Source organism: Abramis brama, assembly GCF_963993115.1.
Source record: "Abramis brama genome assembly, chromosome: 14".
In the NCBI taxonomy this organism is placed as follows: Eukaryota; Metazoa; Chordata; class Actinopteri; order Cypriniformes; family Leuciscidae; genus Abramis; species Abramis brama.
The window spans coordinates 13,676,853-13,693,807 of record NC_139976.1 but is presented as its reverse complement, the minus strand read 5'-3'; the positions used below and the strand labels follow the sequence as shown (position 1 = coordinate 13,693,807).

The 16,955-nt window shown below is 37.0% G+C and overlaps 2 protein-coding genes across 3 annotated transcripts; both read left to right on the top strand.

Annotated features, from left to right (window-relative positions):
• The first annotated feature begins 1,103 nt into the window (after window positions 1–1,103).
• On the top strand, window positions 1,104–11,582 carry ttll6 (tubulin tyrosine ligase-like family, member 6). 2 transcript variants are annotated; one of them, XM_084134264.1, is made up of 15 exons: window positions 1,104–1,242; window positions 3,157–3,315; window positions 4,234–4,271; window positions 4,385–4,503; window positions 4,596–4,726; window positions 4,839–4,995; window positions 5,390–5,533; window positions 6,682–6,767; window positions 6,858–7,083; window positions 7,224–7,402; window positions 8,905–9,093; window positions 9,182–9,326; window positions 9,520–9,759; window positions 10,505–10,790; window positions 10,895–11,582. In XM_084134264.1, the coding sequence occupies exons 2-15, from the start codon at window positions 3,158–3,160 to the stop codon at window positions 11,137–11,139; spliced, it is 2,343 nt and encodes a 780-aa protein (XP_083990390.1). In that variant the 5' UTR covers window positions 1,104–1,242; window position 3,157; the 3' UTR covers window positions 11,140–11,582. The 2 variants fall into 2 exon arrangements, with proteins under 2 accessions (XP_083990390.1, XP_083990391.1); XM_084134265.1 differs by lacking the exon at window positions 1,104–1,242 and having other exon boundaries at window positions 4,231–4,271.
• A 2,068-nt stretch (window positions 11,583–13,650) lies between these two features.
• hoxb8b (homeobox B8b) lies at window positions 13,651–15,845 on the top strand. The gene is made up of 2 exons (XM_084135380.1): window positions 13,651–14,576; window positions 14,869–15,845. The coding sequence occupies exons 1-2, from the start codon at window positions 14,159–14,161 to the stop codon at window positions 15,186–15,188; spliced, it is 738 nt and encodes a 245-aa protein (XP_083991506.1). The 5' UTR covers window positions 13,651–14,158; the 3' UTR covers window positions 15,189–15,845.
• The last annotated feature ends 1,110 nt before the right edge of the window (window positions 15,846–16,955 follow it).

Sequence of the window (16,955 nt, the reverse complement as noted above, 5' to 3'; positions counted from 1 at the left end):
TTGTTGTTTTGTTTGTATGTTTGTTTTTTGTGGTGTCATTTAAATAGTAACCGTTAATATCAATGATCTAAAAAAAAAATACCAGAGTGAGAACCAATCGGAGATCAAGTATTTGCAAACGTGAATTGAGATTGGACATCTCTGTTCCCTTGACCTCGTGCTCTCATTTCGTTTTGAGAGCACTTGGCAACATTGTAAGCATGAGAAAATCCAATGGCATTTCCTTTTGAACAGCTAATAAAATCCGCGATACCACTGGCCCCCTCTGAAACATTTCTGACAAAAACAGCAACAGGTACGTACTTTAATTCCACCGGACCCATTGAGTTTATTCCCTGTATTAATTTAAGAATATTAGCCAGCTAGCTGGCTAACCTGCTTTTGAAACGCGTTCTGTTGCCATGGCAATTGTACAGGGAAAGTCGTGCGCAGACTTTCATCGCAAGGGAATCAAGTACGCCATTATTTTGGTTTAACCTGACTTGTAAAAAGGTAGTTTAATAATATTTTTGTGTTGTGATTAGTTAGATATAATGCCTTTAAGTAGTTTAGATTGTTTAAATTGGTTACAGTTTGAGTGTTAAATGTCAGAGTAATGTTAATTTAGGGTGAACTGGAAAAAGGAAAGATTGTGATCGCTTTCTGTTTCTCGAAATGTAACTACAGCATCTGTTCTTCATGTGATAATTCACACTTTTTAAAATCTTATTTCTTAAAACGGAGCAATTTGATTTATTTAAGAAACTCAGTAATAATTATGAGTTTAAATTGATGTCCTTATATTACATAAACTTGCCATCTTATTTCAAAGACTTTATTGTTGCAAATCCCAGTATAGTGAAACCAACAGCTTATTTTTACATATGTAATATTTGTTCCAGGAACCACACTTATCTCATCACATTTGACATGTAGGGATTGTCTTTCTTCTCTGATTCTTGCTCGCCTCCTGGCCTTCATTTTCATGTTCATGTATCAGGTTTAGGTCTCTTGTGTTTCTAATAGGTCACTTGATCTTAAGGTTTCAGTGTGTCAGTATGTAAGTATATCCAAGTTGAGCCACCCATCACAGAAGAGGTGAATTTGTTCCTTTTTGTCTGGGATTACGTGCCAGTACCCACTCCCAGAGGACAGCTCGAAGCGGGGATGATGATAGCCTTCTACTGGACAGCTAAAGCCAAGTGGTGTGTCTGTGGACAGGAGACTTTTACGTCTTAGAGGCCTGTGAGCTGAAGAGATCAGGTTGGTGTAAGTGTTGAATTGGATATAAAAATGTGTAGATTTTATTTGATAAATTGGTAGTTTTACATATTTCATTTGATCGATAGTTTCAAAACGCCATTGTTTTCCTTCCACCTATTTTCTTGTAAACCTTTGACGGATCATGGTGAAATGTTTCTCCTTTAAAAAAAAGTTCTCACTGAATAAATATTATCTGTCTAATAAGTTCGTAGGCCATTTCATTTGAGCTCAGGACCAAGGGGTCATGGTCAGGATAAATTCTCCAGATCAGAATACAGTTACCTCAGGAGTCTGACCTTCTTTCCCTCTGCTGACTGACACTTGCATACAGAAGCACCTTCAGTTGGACCGCAGTGATGTCGCTTTGTGCATGCTGTGTGGCTACTTTTTTTTTTTTTTTTTTTTAAGTCACCATGAAATCAATTGCCAATTCTTGTTTCTAGTGTTTATTTTAAATGATTTATCCTTGCACATCATAATTTTTTTAATTCATGTGCTCTCATAATCTTAAATCAAAATAATTTCCCCTACCTTATGCAGCGACTCTTCTCTGATGACGAGTTACTGGCATGAGGGTGGCAAGACCTGTCACTCACATGAAGTAAAAACTCAGTTCATTTTCTCCATATGGTCCGGAAGCCGTCAGCCCACATTATTTCAGCCTATTTTTAAAATAATGGTGATTAACAGTGGAATTACTGGTGAAAAACTACATCAATCATGATGATGTACAGAAAATTACACCAATCAGAGAGTGAGAAAAAACGACATGCTCCAAAATAGCTCTTTAGCTCCGCCCACTCCCATGAAGCACTGCGAATGACGTAATGGAGTCGATCTCTCTACGCTCTCGAAATACTGAAATGTTATCAATGCATATTTTGCAATAAACTTAAAATATAATGTTTAGACCAGGGGTGTCCAAACTCAGTCCTGGAGGGCCACTGTCCTGCAGAGTTTAGCTCCAACCCCAATTAAACACACCTGAACCAGATAATCAGGGTCTTACTAGGCATTCTAGAAACTTCCAGGTAGGTGTGTTGAGGCAGGCTAGAGCTAAACTCTGCAGGACAGTGGCCCTCCAGGACTGAGTTTGGACACCCCTGGTTTAGACATATAATCAATTGTAAATGACTAGTTTTATATTTCTCCATCATTTTTAATTTGATTATTCTGTTCGCAGTGCTTCATGGGATTGTAGTTCTTTCCCTCACTAAAACCGTTAGGTACACAGTCTTGTAAATTTGTCTTTTGTATCTTTTTTTTTACATCTAATTGCTTCAAAGTTTGTAGTGTTGTGATTCACCTTATAGTTGATTGGCTTGGTTCATGGCTTATAACTCTTTAACAAAGACTATTTTAAATCCCTACAGAAAAAATGAATGAAAAAAATACTTCTGGAACCAGCGGCGCTAAAAAAAGGGGTTGGGCACCGTTGCACTTCTATAGCAAACGATAAAAAACCAATAAATTCCCAATGGATAAGGTCAAGCCCCGCCCTATATTTTTTCTTGTTCATGAAGAATTTCGATTACGTCACAATAAGGAAAAGACTTTTGCAACTTCCATTTCATGCCGACTTTAATATTAATGATATACGTTTATTGGACCCATTGAAATGGTTAAATACTGAAAATATGGTTCAGTTTAAATATTAAGTGACCTCAATCATGTTGTTGACAGGTGGGGTACTCAACTATGGAGAGAAACGGGGACAGAAACATGATGCTAATCCTTAGCATTTTGCCCTTTACAACTTAGCACACTACCGATAGGGTTGATTAAGTTTCACATTGGGGATGTGACATCACGCAGCAATATTAGATCTTTTAGCTCATAAGTTCTTAAATAGCTGTTTCACTAAATCTCTCAGCCCTCGCTCAGTCTTCATCAAAGTTTTATGTGTGTTCTCAGAATGGGGACACCAGCGGAGCACTCAGTGAGTGAAGTGTGCAGGCGTGAGTCTGATCCAGGGGTGGAGGGAGAAGGCTGGGGAAGTGACACTCAAGCAGAGCCCTGTAACACGCCAATCCCTCTGCCTGCAGCGAGCAAGAAGAAAAAGAGAAAGAAGAAGTAAGCCATTTCTATGTTATGGTATTTATTTTATATATACTACGGATCAAAAGGTTGGGGTCTGTAAAGTTTTGTAATTTATAAAAAAAATGTCTAGTAATATTGTAAAATAGTATTTCAAGTTAAACTGTTATCTATTTTAATAATGTGGTGGCAAAGCATTTTCAGCAGCCATTACTCCAGACTTCAGTGTCACATGATCCTTTAGAAATCATTCTAATTTGCTGATGCTCTTTTTTTTTTTTTTTTTTTTTTTTTTTTAAACTCAGATACTTTTTATTGTCACTCTTTACTGTCACTTTTGATCAGTTAATGCATTCTTGTTGAATAAAAGTGCGAATTTCTTTAAAAACAATCTTACTGACTTGAAAACATTTGAACGTTAGTGTACATAAGATATTAAATCATTAACATTAGTTAATGCATTTGGTAACACAAACTAACACTGAACAATACTTGTACATCATTTATGAATCTAGGTTAATGTTAATTTCAGCATATACATTTTTAACAATTCAAGTTGTATAAATTAACATTAGAAAATGTATAATGACCACCACCTAGTCCCGGATAAGTGGCAAGAAAATCAAGTAATTAATTCATAATAATGAGAAAACATGAATTAACAATGAATGAACTATAGATTTTTTTGATTATTAAATACAGTAAAAATGTTGATCATCACTTAGTTCTTGATCAATTGCATTACCCAGTGTTAATAAATGGAATCTTATTTAGTTGTATTTATCACCTTAAATTATCAATAACTATGAGCAATATTTGTAGGTACGGGACCTTTGAACAAGATCATTGTAATTAAACGTGTAAAAACTGTTGTGTAAAAATTAAAAAGGGAGCTTTTCAATCCCTGAACAATGCACAGGTCTGTCTCTTTGTCCTCTTCCTCTTTTTCAGATGACTGTGGATAAATCTCACCAACTGCAAATATGAAAGTGGTGGGTTTTTTACTCCAAACATTTGTCGATATAGTCTCAAGATTGACTGTATTATTAAAGCCTTGAGTATACGTTTGTTTATCCAATGGCATGTTTTTTTGTTTTTTTTTAAGTGCGTCGTGCTGCTCGCAGATATGGGCTACGAGAGGCTGCAGAAGGAGAAGACTGGACCCTGTTTTGGACCGACTGCTCTGTCTCACTAGACAGGGTCATGGATATGAAGCGTTACCAGGTGTTTGCTGTCAAACATCATTCTTCTCTTGTTTATTGTCCTGTTCCTTGTAACCCTGTGGTTAACAAGATGCTTAAATATCCCCCACACAGAAAATCAACCATTTTCCTGGCATGAATGAAATCTGCAGGAAGGATTTACTCGCACGTAATATGAACCGTATGCTGAAACTCTTCCCGAAGGAGTACAACATCTTTCCTCGCACATGGTGCCTCCCTGCAGAGTGAGTCGATTCGAGTTCAATCATACATTCGAGTTACGATACAGATCTTTTAATGAGCATAAAATGGAAGTTTTAATCTTTTCCCTTTCCCCACTCTCTCGATGTCCTTCAGTTATAATGACTTCCAAGCCTACACCAGAGCCAAAAAGCACAAAACGTATATCTGCAAGCCAGACTCAGGTTGCCAAGGTCGTGGTATCTATCTTACCAAATCCAACAAGGATATTCGGCCAGGTGAACACATGATTTGCCAGGTGTATATATCCAAGGTAACAAAATGTTCATAAAGTCAGAGTTACAACAAGAAGCCCCTCTGTCATAATACTAATATCCAATTAGATTCAAAACAAAGTTGCACTTTATTTTACAGTACGTGTACTTACAGTGTACTTACCTAAGAAAGTACTGAGTAAAATAAGGTAACTACATGGGTTAAGGTTAGGTTGAGGGATTGGTTCAGGGTTAGTACTAGTTATTACCCAGTTAATGCAATTACTATAATAAGTACATAGTATGTACATGGGGAACAGGACTGTAAAATAAAGTGCTACCCAAAATAAATTCATTATAAATAGGCACTGATAAAATATCTTCCATTTATTTTATTTTATTTTATTTTATTTTATTTTATTTTTATTATATAATTAATCTTTGTTTCAACAGCCGTTGATCGTTGATGGGTTCAAGTTTGACCTGCGCATTTATGTGCTAGTGACCAGCTGTGACCCCTTTGGCGTCTTCATGTACAATGAGGGACTAGTCCGTTTCTGCACCACTGAATATAATGAGCCCACTGGCAGCAATTTGGTGAGGGGCTTTAAAGACAGTAAATAAACTTGAAACAGATTTGTGCATTTTAGTAGTAATTATTGCTTAAAGCACGCTGGTTCATAGAAGATAGATGAAAATTGTTTGTAATGAAATGCTGACTTCAAACCAGTGGTTAATGGGGGTTACGCGAAGCAAACGTTCGCATTCTGTAAAACAGGTTGCGCCTCTTCAGGTTCAGGTCTTTTGTATGTGTTTCGTTAAGTATAGAGCCATTTTACTCTAATAACTTTGAAGGAGAGAGAGCAAAGATGAGCATAACCAATGTCTATTGCATGTGCAGATTGATATCTAAAAGTTTGACATTTTCCTTGTCACTAACATTTAGTTATTTAAATTGAATAAAATGATTAAATCGTAAATAAAAAATAAAAAGAACTAGCTAGGTTAGCGGATTACCTTAAAAGTCCATAGATCTAAAGTGCTTGAAGTACTTGAATTTGACCCTAACCCTAATCTGGAAAACCCTTGAAAACAGCCATATTTTTGATGAGGTACTTGAAAAGTGCTTGAATTATTGAAATACAATATATAAGAAATTAGTGTTTAATTTTCAAAGTTGTTTACAACCTTGCTTCATTCCAGAATGAGTCAGCGCTTTTTTTAATGAACTGTCTACTAACTCACTCTTAAAGGGATAGTTCATGCAAAAATGAAAATTCTGTCATTAATTACTCACCCTCATGTCGTTCCAAACCCGTAAGACTCTCGTTCATTTTCGGAACACAAATTAAGATCTTTTTGATGAAATCTGAGAGCTTTCTGTGTCTCCACAGACAGCTGTGCAACTACCACTTTGACGCTTCAAAAAGTTCATAAAGAGATTGTAAAACTATCCATATGAATTGAGCGGTTTAGTTCAAATGGCTTTATAGGATGAACAGATTGAAGTGCTGATTTTAGCCCTTGAAAAACAAAAAAGTAATGCTTGAAAAGTCCTTGAAAGCCATGGAATTTAATTTTACAGAATCTATATGAACCCTGTAGATATCGCCGTCAGTGCGTACTACCGGTAACACTCTCCGACAAGTGGATGCAATGAGACCTGTTTTCCTGTTTGTTCATGTGACCGTTGGCATAAAGCCTATTAGATATCTTAATTTGCTTTTCTTTATGCAACTCTACAGGAGGATGTTTGCATGCACTTAACTAACTATGCCATCAACAAGCATAGTGATAACTTTGTACGTGACGAAGATACCGGCAGCAAACGGTAACCTATATGTTCTCACAGAATATGATTTTCTTCTGTTTTTCTTTAAAACTGTATAGGAAACCCTTTTTCCATTTTACGTCTTCATAGGAAACTCTCCAGCTTCAAGAAGCACTTGGAAGCCATGAGCTATGATACTGAGAAGATGTGGAGAGACATTGAAGACGTCATCATTAAGACACTAATATCTGCTCACCCCATCCTCAAACACAATTACCACACCTGCTTCCCAAATCATGCATCTGGCAGTGCCTGTTTTGAGATCCTGGGATTTGATGTGTTACTGGACCGTCGACTTAAACCTTGGCTTCTTGAGGTTTGGGCTCATTTTGAGGCTTATTTTGTACTTGAAGTAGTTCATACCATTTTTAATTACCTGTGACTTCATGATGTAACAGAATCGATTTTAATTGCTTTTATTCTAGCTGTATGCAATCTTTGAACCTGTGTGTTTAGGTCAACCATTCCCCTAGCTTCACCACAGACTCCCGTTTAGATCGGGAGGTGAAGGACAGTCTGTTGTATGACACTTTGGTGCTGATTAACCTGGGAGCCTGTGACCGCAGGAAGATCACAGAGGAGGAGAAGCGCCGGGTGAAAGAGAGACTCCAGCAGAACCGCTCTAGAGAGGCCAGGTACAACAAAGACCACAGCTGCACTCAAACACAGCACTAGTTAATGGAAGCCTGTTTCCAACATGGAATAACATTTTTAAAAAAGTAGGCCTAATTGCTACTTTTTATCTCACATTATGACTTTTTTGAGTTAATCGCGATTTTGAGTTAATCTGGCAATTTCTCAGAATTGCGAGTGCAGAACACACAATTCTGACTTTATTTCTCGCAATTCCAAGTTTATGACTCACAATATAGAGTTCAACAGTCGGGTTCCGGAAGTAAAAACATTAATTTTTTCCATAGGGATATTGATTTTTAAAGCTACACTGTGTAATATTTTAAGTAGATTTTTAGCAAAAAACACGTTGTTATTTCAAAATTATACGTTCTCATTAATGTGTAATCACTTCAACCAACTAATTAAGTATTCTCGTAAGTGTATAATCTGCCATTTAGAATACATACGAGCGAGTCGCTCGAATGGCGGAAGCCATGTTGCACATCCATCTTGAAAATACATTAGACAAAGAGGGACATAAAAGCTTCGCCTTTCGCGTTTTTACACGCAGTGGCACCGTGACGAATGCGAGAGGGAGATTTGTAGGAGTTAAAACGCCTTCGGAATGGGAGGAGCTAGAAAGTAATATTCAGTTGGTAGTCATATACAATTTCACCGCTAGATGGGAGTAAATCCTACACAGTGTAGCTTTAATGATAACGAATAACCTTTATAGACAGACCTACTGTGAGCTACGAGGTTGTTAATCCATAGTATGTGCTTCAACAAAAGAGTGATTTCAGCTTATTTTTTTAAATAATCGTATTTAAACAGTGGAATTCCTGGTGAAAAACTACATTACCCATGATTCTGTACAAAAAATTACACCAATCAAGAGTCAAAATGTCTCTTTAGCTCTGTCCACTCCAATGAAGAACTGCGAATAAACTTAAAATATATTGTTTTTATACATACATGCATACATATATATATGCTTCATGGGATTGAGGGGCGTCCAAATTCATGTCGAAAGGATCTGTCTGTCTGTATCATGAAATCTGATGTAAATTCAGAATTCCAAAGAAAAGATTTCTGATTTGCGAGATGTCAAGATCTCAAAATTGCGATAAATAAAGTCACAATTGTGATATAAAATTGTTAGATAAATAATTATGGATCTTCCTTATCAAATTATCAAACAGAGAGTGACACTGATATCAGGGACCAAGAATGATGCAGACTCAGAAGTGTAGTTCACTCAAAGTCAAATCTTTATTGAAAGCCTTCAGCTTATGTGCTGCGTATGTGCGTAAGAGAAAAGGTGTGAATTCACCACAACCTTGATATAGATCAGGTGTGATAAAAACAAATGAACGGAAGAAACAAAAACATCTCCATATATGGTAGATCATGCGATGCACTCATGTGCAATAGAAAAACACAGAGTAAAATATGTGCAAAGACTTCTTTTCTTTTAAAAATCTACATTGTCTATTAAGTGCCAAGTGTGTTGTCTCAAAAGGAACGAGGAGATTCGTCAGTCTCAGGCTGCTAGTATGGAGCAGATGCAGAAATATGAGGCAAAAAACATGGGTGGATTCCGGCGGATCTTCCCTCGGGAAGGAGGGGAGCAATATGAAAAGTATTTTCAACACAGCAGCTCTCTCTTCCAGGAAACTGCAGCCTCCAAAGCCAGGGAGGAGTGTGCCAGGTGTGCACATACCGTTTGTTGTTTTGCAGGAATACATCGAGCTAAATTTAGACAGAAAATATTTCATTCAAAATGTGTATACTTGTAGGCAACAGCTGCAGGAGTTGCGTCTGAAGCAGGAGCAGAAAGAACGGGAAAAGAAAGGATCACGTAAGCAGGATCTTCAAGGTGAATCTGCCGGAGAAAGAGCAAAACCAAGAAGAATTCTTCCTCCTCACCAAAACCCCAATGCAGTAAGTCATTCTCTTGTGTTTATATGTGTACTTTGATAATGCATCGTTTATTATATACACATACATATTATATGCATTGATAGTGCTTTGGATGACTAAACATCGGTTCCTTTGACCTACCACTAGAGGGACCCTGGTGTCTATTTTTGATTAGCACCAAAGAACTCATGGATAATCTTATCAATTTCTTTAGCTACCAACTATGTTAGATCAGACCACAATGAGAGGAGAGACACCTGTTGCTCTTGACGTAATAGAGGAAGAGGAGGCAGAGAGAGTCCGTGAACTTCACCAGCGAGAGACTCTGCTGCTGAACATGGGTGTGGTTAACCAGGTGCGCCAGCTACTTCAAAGTGCCAATCATCTTACTGAACTTATCAAACACTCGCATGAACAAGCCAGCTTTTCCCCACACTGCAGACATGAACACAAGGTATGTAAACAAAAAAAGCCCATATTCAAGGGATAGGTTAACCAAAAATGAAAATACTGTTATCACACTTATGTCATTTGAAACCTGTATGATCTTCTTCTTTGGAATATTGGAAGAAGATATTTAGAATTTTTTTGTGAAATAAAAGTCAATGGGGTCCAGTGCAGTGTTATTTTAGTATTATTTACATTACTGTTATAGTATTTATTCATATTTTGAATAAATTTTATTTTTATTTTTATAAATTCAATTTAGCTTTCATTTAGTTTTATTTCAGTTTTAGTTTTAGCAATTTTAGTACTTCAACTTATTTCAGGTAGTTACCAGCGCAATATTTCTATATTTTTTTTTAAGCTTACGTTTTTCATATTTTTTTAATATATTTTTTTATTTTATTTTATTTTATTTTTATTTTTATTTTTATTTTATTTTATTTTATTTTATTTTATTTTATTTTATTTTATTTTATTTTATTTTATTTTATTTTATTTTATTTTAGTTTAGTTTAGTTTAGTTTAGTTTAGTTTAGTTTAGTTAACAGTAACAACACACATCCAATGTTGTTTTGGACCCCAATGACTTTCATTGTATGGACAAAAACAGTTAAAACACTCTTCAAAATATCTTCTTTTGTTTTTCCACAGAAGAAAGTCAGTCATACAACTTAGTTTCTCCTCTCTGACTAGACAATGTTTTAAACCACCTTTTTTGTCAGTTCTCCTGATAAATTGCCATTTCTATCCAGTTGGACTCCATTGCAGAGATCTCTTTGAGACAGAAGAACATCTGCACTATCATGCAGCAGCAGGTGTCTACAAAAGCCAAGCCCTGTCTGCAGTGTGTGCATTCCCAACCGCTGCAAAACCGAAAGCCATGGCTCTCTCTGGAACATGGTCTGCTCCGGCCAGTCCAGACTGAACCGGGCGGTTTGGCGCACTGTGGAGCGGAAGAGATGGCGGCGTCAAATGCAGGGCGACAAGCATCTGCTGGTCTAATGAAAGCTGCTAGTGCTCAGCGGATACCTTTCACAAGTGATTACATTTTCGAATAGTTCTCTGGCTCTTTCTCCCGTATCATAACACTAATAAGGGATTGTTCATAGAAAATACACCTCTCTTCTTTCTCTGCTTCACAGTAGGTGGGCTTTTCTCTTGGCGTCAGAGCAGTATGAGTTCCTCTTCTGCCGAGTCAAGAGCGAGAGCGTCAATGTTAGGAGTGCCTCCCCTCGTTCCAAGGCGACTACAGGGTGCCGGGATGCTCCGTGACCCCAAGTCTCTCTACGTCATTTCCATCCCTGCTCCTCTTGTCCCAAGGCCACACCTCTCTCACGCCATTCGAAAGGCCCCTCGCAGAGTCCCCCCACATGAGCACAGCCACTGACACAGGATGTGTAAGAGCTCATCATAACCAAGTAAATAAATACAACAAGTATAGACTAAGGAAACTGTTCAGTATGAGTCAGGAGTACAAGTTGCATGAGAGGGTGTGCATTCACTATCTGTATTCAATACTGGAAATGTGAAATTTCGCTCTTTGCTATTTTCAGTATAGAGCAATTTCTCAGGTTCGTCAACTTTTTTCTGTAATTCGGTTAGTTAGTCAGGAAACTTGATTTTGGACAATGCAGTGGGCTGGTGCCTGCTGTAGCCTTTTTAATGTTTTTAGCATACATTAGTTTGAAACAAGCCATAAGTGAATGATTTTAATATAATTAATGTGAATATACTTTTATACATTCTTTGATTTAACACAGCCTTTGTAAGCTATGTTCACTACTTCATGTCATACTGAGCCAATATGAATAAACATTTCAATAGAACTTTATCATATTTTGTTTATTAGTTCTAGCATGCAAATCCTAACTCTTAAAGGAATAGATTACCCAAAAATTTAAATTCTGGCATCATTTACTCGCCCTCTTGTTCTTCCAAAAACACAGATCATTTTTGTCCATGGAAGTCAATGGATACAATATTGTTTGGACAGCAAAATTCTTCAAAATACTTTTTTATGTTCTTCAGAAGAAAGTCATACAGGTTTGGAACACCATGAAGTTGATTAACAGTTTTCATTTCGGGATTAACTATTCCGTTAAATTTAATTCTGTGCTGCAATTCTGCAAAACAGATTTGATATATTTTGTTGTTAGCTAGTAGGCTAGCCTATATATCAGCCATTCTAAATAAAAGAATTAGCTAAAGTTGAGCAGGTAAATTCTCCACTACATGTTTACCAAATCATCATTACAAAGGTTTGTATTTTTGTACAGGTTTGTATGTGGTCATAAATAAAAAAGACACGTAAAGAGGGCAATCATACAAAATTACGGGTAATGTAACATCACACCCCGTCGACCACGGGTCAGATGCTAGCTATAGGATAAGCCTTACACTTAATATATTAATTTATCTAAAAAAAACCCTTTATATTATTATTATTATTATTATTTCAGCCTTAGTCATAATTTAACAAAAAAAAAAAATTCGAATTAAATTATTACGTCTATTTCTATGTGAATGTGATTTCCTTTATCGCACGTAAAAGCAAACTGCTTGCCGAAATCATCCGTGTAATTTCATCTCATTGCTGAATACTTTAGCTTTGCATCATCCTGCTTTGGAGTTAGTTTGGAGAATTATTTTAAATTATTTGATTGATTTTTTTATCCTGTCTGGCACCTGAGCAATGAGTTCAGTTATGAACAGTTTCTTTATTCCTTTTTTAAATGCATTTGGCTTCAACGATGCACTAGTTCGCATTTTAGAGCTATTCTGACGTATGAAAGACTAATAATAATGCAATATAATATTAAAAAACACTCAATAATTTACTTTTGCAAATGAATTTATTATTAAAGAATAAGATTAAATAATATTATTTTACATATAAAAGCAGATAATAATAAGACGGGGTTGTTTTACATCGAAATGCGAGTTAAATGCAGAAGCAGAGGTCTTGATACAGAAGAGGCCTACGCTTAATTTCGCGTGGCTTGATCTAATAGTGCATAAAATGAAGGCAGTAAAAATCTAATTAGTTGCTCCTCTGGTCGTAAAGTAGCCTAAGTGCGGAAAATGAAAGCAACTGTGGTATGAAAATATCGTGCAGCTGTTCAGCTCCGCGTTGTTTGCTTTCTCATTTTCTCCACATAATTACTCTATTCTCCTTTCCCTCTCATGGTGCAAACAGAAAGAGAGAGAGAGAGAGAGAAAGAAAACAACCAAAATAGCATACACTCAAAAACATTTTTTGTTTTTCGATAGTCCAAGAAAAAAATACAGTTAAAAGCAAACAATGTTATTAGTTGAATGTTTTTGTGCGCATGGATTCGTTAAGATTATTCCGTTATCTCCCATTTTAGATTCTTTGTCATCCTTGAATGAATTCGAGTGAACTTATAATGTTCACCACACGGTGGCAGTGTTACTCTAAAACCAGACAGGATAACTCGCCTCCCAGTCTATAATCCCCAGTCTAATCTGAAGAGAGATCCTCACTCTTTACTCGTTTTACAAAAAAATATTAACTTGACTTTTTTCCCTTTTTTTAACCGTTAATTCTCAAATATAGTAAATAAAAAGCTTGTGAAACAATTACATAAATTCCCAAATATTAAAAGTAACCCCTCTCTCACTTTCTCTGAGATGCAAGCTTGATATAAACCTAAACAGCCTAAACATGGGTGGTCTTTTCTTCTCTGAGTTGACTGCTAAAAATCCTTTCCACCTTGAAACTACTCTAGTTTCCTAAGTAGCCTCATGTCAGTAGCCTATTGCATTATACTTATGGACACACAAAAAATAGCCTTAATCTTAATCATCAAAACAAACATGAATGTAATTACAAATGTGGTAGCCTATATTTTTCATCATACGATGGACCTGAATAAATCTAGTTTTGTTATCCCACCGGAAACATTTCGTTTGTCGTGTGCATGTGCTCTGGCACTGAAATGGTTTACCAATAACAGTCCTACTCCGCCTTCCCCTTTACCTCCCCAAGAACTCCCTCTCTCCCCTTTTTCATCTCCCCTTTTCAGTCTCTCCAGCTCTTCCTATCACAAGATCGCGCTTTGTCTGTTTGGAGATGGCGAGTCCATCCAATGATACAAGGAATCAATGACTGACGCTCCTATGAAATGCAACTCACTATCAAAGAAAGTAAAGAAGGAAAACTATTTATTGCTCGGGGACCGTTACTAAGGAGTCATGTGGGTGCAGCTACGGGTACATTTGTTTGCATGAATATTTACGACATTTTACGCATATAATTTCCACCTGGATGAATTCACTTTTCTCGTAATAATAGCCCTGCATTTGCTCAAAAACATTATTCATCTATAGACTGCTTGATCTCAATACAGTTGTCAAAGTTGATCGGGGACTTGATCTTACAAGCAATGAGTTCTTACTTCGTCAATTCCCTCTTCACTAAATTTAAAGGAGGCGATTCTCTGCGCTCCAACTGCTATGATTGCTCAGGGTACGCGCCGGATCTCGGAAGCAGACCATCTGTGCTGTACGGTCACAACACAGGATCTGCGTTTCAGCACTCGGCTCAGTTCCCGGAATTCTACCACCACGGTACATCATCGTTCTCCCACGCATCTTACCAACAGAACCCGTGCGCAGTCGCTTACTCCGGAGATGCCACGGGAAACATCTTGGGCCAGGACACTTTACAGAGACAGTCGTTCTTCAGCGCTCCAGATGCGGATTTTACGCAATTTGGGGATTTAAAGGTCAACAGTATCAGGGATGATTTGGAAAGTGCAGAACCGTGCGCAGCGCAGCTCTTCCCATGGATGAGACCACAAGGTGAGATGAGCGAAGAGAAACACCTAATCTGTTACAGTCCCACATAAAACACTGTAGACAATGGTAGGCCTACTTATTACCCCCAATTAAACACTTTATGGCACCTATAGATTAGTGAGGAATTAACACCCCTTAAGAAAATCCGGTTTGCTCCGTACACATTATTTAATGGCAATGAATAGACACTTTGAGAGTTTTAAGACTTTGTTGTTTTATTTCGTTTACAGAGATAGATATATGATCAATCAAACACTGTTTAGCCGGAAATAACGCTTCTTTCCCCCCCAAATAGCTACCGGCCGGAGAAGGGGCAGGCAGACCTACAGCCGCTATCAGACGCTGGAACTGGAGAAAGAGTTCCTGTTCAACCCTTACCTGACCCGCAAGCGGCGCATCGAAGTGTCTCACGCACTGGCCCTCACCGAGAGGCAGGTCAAGATCTGGTTTCAGAACAGGCGCATGAAGTGGAAAAAAGAACACAACAAAGACAAGTTTCCCTGCAGCAAAACGGAGCAAGAGGAAATTGAGAGACAGGGGCAAGAGGGGAGCCAGGTATCAGAAAAACACACATCAGGAGAAGATGACTCGGAGACTTCCAGTAATTCTAAATAGGCTGTCGACTGTAAAAGAAAACCATCGCTGCAAATATAAGTTTGAGGTTCAAAATGACAAGCAAAGGCTATCAAATACAAAGCCAATCATGTATTCCGTTCATTGAGGCATTTCTGTTTTCCAACAGTGATTATTTCCGCTTTTTATGGTTTGATGATGTATCAATCTCAGTTTTGTAAGGTTCCACTGGTGTTTGTCCTCGAGTAGATTACTCTTGAGGTTACTGCAGTGAGGGCATATGAGGAGAAGGATGTGGTCTGCATGGCGTCTAGTTCCTATCTTCAAATCTTCCACAATCCAAGATATGTTCTCTTCAGTAACTTTGCTACAGCATAGCCTATAACATGGGTGAGGAATCAGCATTAGTGAGTTCATTACTGTATCTCTTACTGTAAGAAAATGCACTTTTTGTGATTGTTAATTACTGTTCGAAAAAGGATTATTAAAGTTTACAAATCTACAACCGAACTACCTAATATATGGGTCATTGCGTCAATCATTAATGTCAGTGTATCCATGCGTTATGCTTTCCTGAGAGGGGATGGTTCAGACGCACAATGTTATTCTTAAAATGCTGTGTAAATATTTCGTGGAAGCACTGTTCTATTGTATTTTCTATTGTCTTTAACTGGAAGTGGTTCCTGAAAGAAGCCACAATAAAATATGAGAAAAGAATCCCTTCGTCGCCTTTGTTCTTTTTCCTCTTCCACTGGATTGCCTATAATGAAAGGTTTTCTTTTTCTTCCTCAGAACACAAACACCCAAATTGTTGTCTCAATTATTGTCTCACTTCACTTCCCGAATAAACAAATATAAAAGCCTCGATTGTACGAATAGCCATAATGGATTTAATAATTTGTAAATCAATCTCGTAAAAATGAAATTAATTAAACTGTAAATCAATTTAAAAAATAAAATAAAATTGTAAACCAATAATCGCATAAAAATCGCATTACCCCTGTAAAAAAAAAAGTTTCTGCCTTAAATTCAGTACAATCAACTTGGTTGTTTAAGTCATTTCAACTTAAATTAAACTGACTAAAAAAATTGTTGAATCTTGTATAACATAAAAAGTTGAAAATTGCTTAACTTATTTTGATGAGTTAAGCAATGTAAAAACATATGTTGTCATAACTTAGCCTTTTGATTATAATTTTTTACATGTGAGATGGATTGCAATAAACATGGGTGGCCAAAAGTTGTCTTGGTAAAAGGTTTCAAAGGTGTTTAAAGGACCTGGATCTGAGGATATTTTAAAGTAGCCTAACTAAAGGGTATGGTGAGTTACTCTTAAAGCCATAACAATAAGCAAGCAATAATATTAATGAACAAATATAAGCCTATAGCCTGTATACTTTTTTCTTATTCACATATTACATATATATTGACAACAAAGTGTCGACCACCGAAACCATTTGACCCCAAGCCAAAAGTTCAATATGAGCACTTGCAGGCAGTTTACAGGCTTTTATTACTCTGGTTGGATTCCCGAGCAGTCTGGTCTCAATCTCTGTCTGTCCTTTATGAACAGCAAGTGCCAGATGCCTCTTAATTGTGCTATACCTTTCTTTCAGAGCTTTTGGCTGCCCTCAGTCTATAGGACATTCATTGCCTGAGATTAAATATTTGAAGATACTGAGCTCTTCTCTGTGTACACTCTGGTCTATTAATGTGGTGTGGTATTTACTCTGGTATAGTGTGATTTGAAAATGATATATATATATTTCTTGAATGAGTTTAAAGAAATAGATCAACTAGTGGTTGTTT